Source organism: Trachymyrmex septentrionalis, unplaced genomic scaffold, assembly GCF_001594115.1.
Source record: "Trachymyrmex septentrionalis isolate Tsep2-gDNA-1 unplaced genomic scaffold, Tsep1.0 scaffold97, whole genome shotgun sequence".
Lineage (NCBI taxonomy): Eukaryota > Metazoa > Arthropoda > Insecta > Hymenoptera > Formicidae > Trachymyrmex > Trachymyrmex septentrionalis.
The window spans coordinates 101,941-107,176 of NW_017306160.1; the positions used below are offsets into that span (position 1 = coordinate 101,941).

Below are 5,236 nucleotides of genomic sequence, written 5' to 3' on the forward strand. Positions count from 1 at the left end.
AGGTTAGCGTGATTGACCGGTGTGAGTTTTTGAGAAAGACATTTCATACAAATGATATTATTTAATTGCTATTTTTTAATTTTATAATTTATCTAAACTCGAAAATTGTGAACAATGGCTTCGTCCACCGATGTTGCTACAGTACGTATTATTGATTGATACATTGTAAAAAACAAACATTAAACAATACCTAACAATGAAAGTATGTAAACTCGAAATGTGGAGTAACACCAAGATTTAAATACGAATATTACTCATCATCGAACGTAATCTTAAGCGCATATTGATTAACAAACAAGTACTTACAATAATTATTATATGTTTGTGAAAAATTGACAAAAATTTTAAAAATACATTTTTTTATAATGAAAAAAAATGGGTATTTTTACATTCTTAGTTATAGTTATAACATATTTATACTTATATTTTGACATATATTTCATACTTTTGGTTAAATTTTTATCGCGTTGTCCATTAATTTTTAGATCAGAGCTCAGAGATATTTAAATGAACCCTTGGTAGAAAGATGCAGAGATTTGTCTATTTTGATAGATGAGTCAAGCACCACTGAACTGCAACTAGTCTTTCCTTTGCTGGTAGACTCCTTATTTGGAATAGTAGACAATATTGGATGGGGTTTACACAATATTACCCTTAAGAAAAATCCACATGAATATTCGGCACTGTGTCACTTTCTTAGTCCACAAGGATCAATGTTTTCTTTGTGTTATAAACTGCTTCCAGACTGTTATCTCAAGTATAATTTTCCAGTGTCATATCTTCCGGTACGTTTAAAAATTTTATTTATAGTACATGTAAATAATTTTTTTTTAGACTATTGTAACATATCGTAATGTTTCTCATTCTAGTCGAAAATACGCTCCATGTTGGAGGAAGCCATAATATCACCATTTTATCTGGATAAAATTAGAGATGATCAAGGGACACGTGTCCCTTCAGCTTTATCTATGAGTATCCTTTATTAAATGTTATATAGTTAATATATATGGTTATTGCTGCATTATGATTTACAAACACGAAATTTTTCTTAACATAACTACATATCCTTTTGAGTACTATATCTTTCATTTTGCATATCATTTGACCAATCCTTGGTTACAACTTCAACAGCAAGAAAATGTATGGATGAATTGGGAAACGGTTTATGTTCAATTAGCGCACTGTTATCTGTACCATTTTCTTCCGAGAGATAATTCTCCGGTTCTACCGGTGATTGGGCCATATGTAAAGAAGACACCGCCAAGAAAATTAACTCAGTCACCAGAATTCCGAAGGTGCGGAGACACTTTATGCTTCTAGAGAGATAAGACATACATATTCGAGTATAATAAGTATGCTTTATTTATATATTTTAAATTTCAATCAGAGATTGTCAAAAATTGCAAACTCTGAGACTTTTAAGAGCATCTATATTATCCTCGGGATCAACGAGTCCTGGAACAGGCGTACCGCAACAACAGCAGTGCTTACCGCAAGTCTGGAGAAGCGAGACTGTAGTACAAGTTTTTCTCGATTTTTGGTTGGAATATACGGAGGACGCGCAATTGAGTACATCCTACTTGTCTTCGATACCGCGACGAGTAAGTTTTTTGTGTAATAAATGAAGCCTTATACATGGAAAAATATGAATAATTTTGCGGAATAAAAATAATTTGCGTCTCTTCAAATGTATTTGATTGTAATTTCTAATTTCAGCATAGTATACATTCTGGAGAACACATACGTCTTGTAAGAGCGTTCATAAAAACGTTGCATGAGTTTACGAATAGCGCTACGGGCGACAAGAGCGCAATGGATGAATTGAAGAGGTAGTGAGATATATTTTACAAATTCTATAACACATTACAGTTACACTCAACATTTTGTTTTATTTATATTTCGCAGAATAATTCTTCCCTCGGTTCAAGGAAAAATATATACGTTTTTGAGGAAAGCAATATATCATTGGCCTCTAGATAGCTCGTTTAGGTTGATACTGGAGGCTTGGTTAAGTTTTATTCAACCATGGAGATATGTACCAGGAGTAACATATACCAAAGAAGGGTACATAACATATACCACTGATAATGTTGCCAAAATGTTGTCGTAGTTCTTGTTAATATTTTCTCTTTATTATTTTTAGTAAAGCAGAGGAAGAAGAAAGAGGGAAGATTCATGATCCCGGCAGATGGATCTCTTTCGTTGTTAATAATTTGTTAGCATACACGGTTGTGTTTCAGCAGTTGCTTCCACGATTTATGAGAACTGACCTAGTAGCGCCTAAGAATGCTTTAATGTTATTTAGAGTTACAAAAGTACGCGAATTTCATTAGCTAAATAAATATATTATTTTGTATTAAAAAATGTATTTCTTGTCTATGTTTATATAGGTATTTTCACAACCATACTTAGCAAAAATGATATGTGAAGTAGAGAATTGTGTGGATGATGCAGGTCTTAGCAAAAGTCGAATAACTACGAATCAATGGACATCGATTATTAGACAACAGATTCTTGAATTGGAAGGTCCAACATATCAATACGTTCCCATGTTTTCGACAGCCATCAACCTGCAGGTATTTTTTACTTTCTGAAGATTTCTAAATGTATGTCAAGCTAGCTTTATTAATAGGTGATTATATTCCATTTCAGGTCGTATGGTTTTTGAGTAACATTAAACAAGCGCATTTAACAGCGACCAGCTTGGTAGAAGCTCTGGAAGACAGAAGAAGAGGAAAGCGCTTCCTGCTTTCTCTATGGGAATTCTTTAGTTGCGAGGAATACTCTTCGGACGACATCAGCATAGAGGAGCGGCGACGCGTTCCTGTACTGTTGGCCACTGCTCAACAGCAACTAATAGATATATTTCAAGTAATTGAATTTTTGTATGTCGATAATTAATTATGTATTACTATTTTTGAATAGCATATACAATCATGATTGTTGCAGATACAACTCGAAGACATTCCACAAGTTGCTATAGTAGCGGATCAAGAGTATCACGATAGTATTCTGTCGACTTCTTTCTGTCATCAATCGCAAGTATGGATTATTGAAATAAATTTCTATTAAAATTCTTCGATCGATTAAAAGACGTGGATTTTAGATGGAATCTAGCTTTGATTCGAGTAGACCGGGTACTTTCGTACCGTTGCAAGAGGGTAGACAGACGTGTCGATATATCGAATATATGGGCGATCCAGAATTGCAACCAGTGCGAACGAACGAATGCGCTTTTCTCGTTAGAAGCTTTTACAAGCTATGCTGTTACCTCAATCTCAAGGTAACTGTATGTAATCATATTGCTATTTTTCAGTTTGATAACTTGCGATTTATTTGCAGTATCGATATGAGATAATCGCACTATACAGCAGACGAAGCTTCCTTGGTAGTGTTTGTCGGCAATTAGTTGCCCCACCTACCACGATTGTAAAATTACCTAAACGAACATCAAACGGATTTAGCAATGGCTCCGAGGAACGACTGCCACCTCGATTAAGTTTACGACCTTTAGCTAATTACAGCTTTCTCATAAGTATATTATTTGGTGTATTGATCGCGTGGCTTATCAAGTACGTAGTTCCGTAACCTTTCTAAGATCTGTCGAGAAATTATGTACAATAAGTCTCAAATTATACACAGAATATTTTTTCTTACAGTTATGGTCCCTTTATGTTCCTGGGATTTTTATTTTTAATGTGGATTATGTATGTAGTCATACGTGCAACGTTGCAACACTATTTTCCATCTATCACAAGTGTTTTCAAACAAAACACGATTGCAACTTCCATTAATCGATGATGTTTTCGAATTTTAAGATAATGGACTATTTTACTGTTTGTAAGCGATTTTGAAGCGATCTTTTTGAGAATAAAGAATGACAATTTTGGATACCTACGTATTTGTAAGTATATTAAACGATTAATAAAAAATATATTTAATAATATTACTGTTTGAAAACTGTTATTTTAAGTAATTACGCTAAGTGATCGCATTAAATTTACATTATAATTATTTATAACCGAAGGCCTTCGCGTTTTAAAATGACTCTGCAAATTAATTTGCTAATGTATTTTCTAAATTATTTATTCATATTTTTTATAATTTTATATAAACGAAACTTGCATATTAAATTTTAGTATATAAAATATCAAAATTATTTTTGAATGATTTCGGATTATTTCTATATAAGAAGTTATATCTTTCTCATTAATTATGTACTACAATTATTAGTAATTTATACAGTAAACCAATAAGATTTCTTTTTTTGTGAAAAAAGAAGTCTAATTATAATGTAGGTTAAGCTTAATTGTATCCATCGCGCGATGAGCGATGAGCGGTATATGCTATATGATATTTGGCACGGTCTACGATTACTATGACGCACATACAGTAACATTAACAATTATTGATTCATCGTTTCGTGTGTAATCGAAAATAACAAAAGCGCAAGAACGATCCACTTTTCTTCTGACGCTAACGCGAAACTAATCAACGTGATGCACACAACGGAAAAATGAGCTCGCGCATTCATTAGATAAATTGAATTCGGGCACTGACGCGAATCGATCAATGAAGCTTCGAGCACCCGCAAAAAGGATTCACCCTTATATCAGTACCCGTGGATACTTATTGGCTCTTTAAATAAAAAAATTGTTTTAAAGCGAAAATCTAACTAAACGCTTTCAGATCTCTACTCTTTGAATAATTTTATACGCGGATTAATGTATTTGAAGTAAATATTAATAATTCATTTTTTGTAAAATCTGTTTCCAATAATTTTAAATGAATATTTTCTATCTCAGATAATCTAATTATAAGAAAAATATATGTATAATTTATTTTTAAAAAATTTTAACAACTTTGTTTTAAGTGATAAATAAATAGTTTTAGAAATTCTTCTAATGACTCGTCTGTTGTTAAAGTACGTAATTAAAGTGAATAAAAAAATCAGATAATTAAAAGAATTTATATGATTTTTATTTATATGATAAAAAAAGGTAGAAGGCATTTCTATGAATTTTTTCAAACTTTTTCAATTATTTGATACTTTAACTGATATTTTAAGAGCTTTACAAGAAAATCCCACAAGAAAGTGTAAGACGTTTATATTTCAATTCTAATAATTCTTGATTTTTGAAATTTACGAAATATAAATACAAATAATAAAAAACTTTTGCGTCTCGCCGTATCATAACAATAAAGAAGAGCGATCTTTGCATATTCTGTAACTCTT

The 5,236-nt window shown here is 31.9% G+C and overlaps 1 protein-coding gene across 1 annotated transcript; it reads left to right on the forward strand.

Moving 5' to 3' along the window:
* Positions 1-3,870, forward strand: LOC108756196 (sphingomyelin phosphodiesterase 4). Its single transcript, XM_018499812.1, has 14 exons — positions 1-141; positions 486-785; positions 870-964; positions 1,059-1,295; positions 1,388-1,601; positions 1,717-1,829; positions 1,906-2,064; positions 2,144-2,315; positions 2,391-2,576; positions 2,653-2,871; positions 2,950-3,042; positions 3,107-3,283; positions 3,343-3,572; positions 3,660-3,870. The coding sequence occupies exons 1-14, from the start codon at positions 115-117 to the stop codon at positions 3,799-3,801; spliced, it is 2,364 nt and encodes a 787-aa protein (XP_018355314.1). The 5' UTR covers positions 1-114; the 3' UTR covers positions 3,802-3,870.
* The last annotated feature ends 1,366 nt before the right edge of the window (positions 3,871-5,236 follow it).

What these genes read in the sequence shown, in the direction of transcription:
- LOC108756196 (XM_018499812.1), top strand. Translation starts at nt 115, where the DNA reads ATGGCTTCGTCCACCGATGTTGCTACA. An exon ending in ACACGTGTCCCTTCAGCTTT is followed by an intron (nt 965 to 1,058) that starts ATCTATGAGTAT and finishes TCTTAACATAAC; the next exon opens with TACATATCCTTTTGAGTACT. An exon ending in CAGTCACCAGAATTCCGAAG is followed by an intron (nt 1,296 to 1,387) that starts GTGCGGAGACAC and finishes AATTTCAATCAG; the next exon opens with AGATTGTCAAAAATTGCAAA.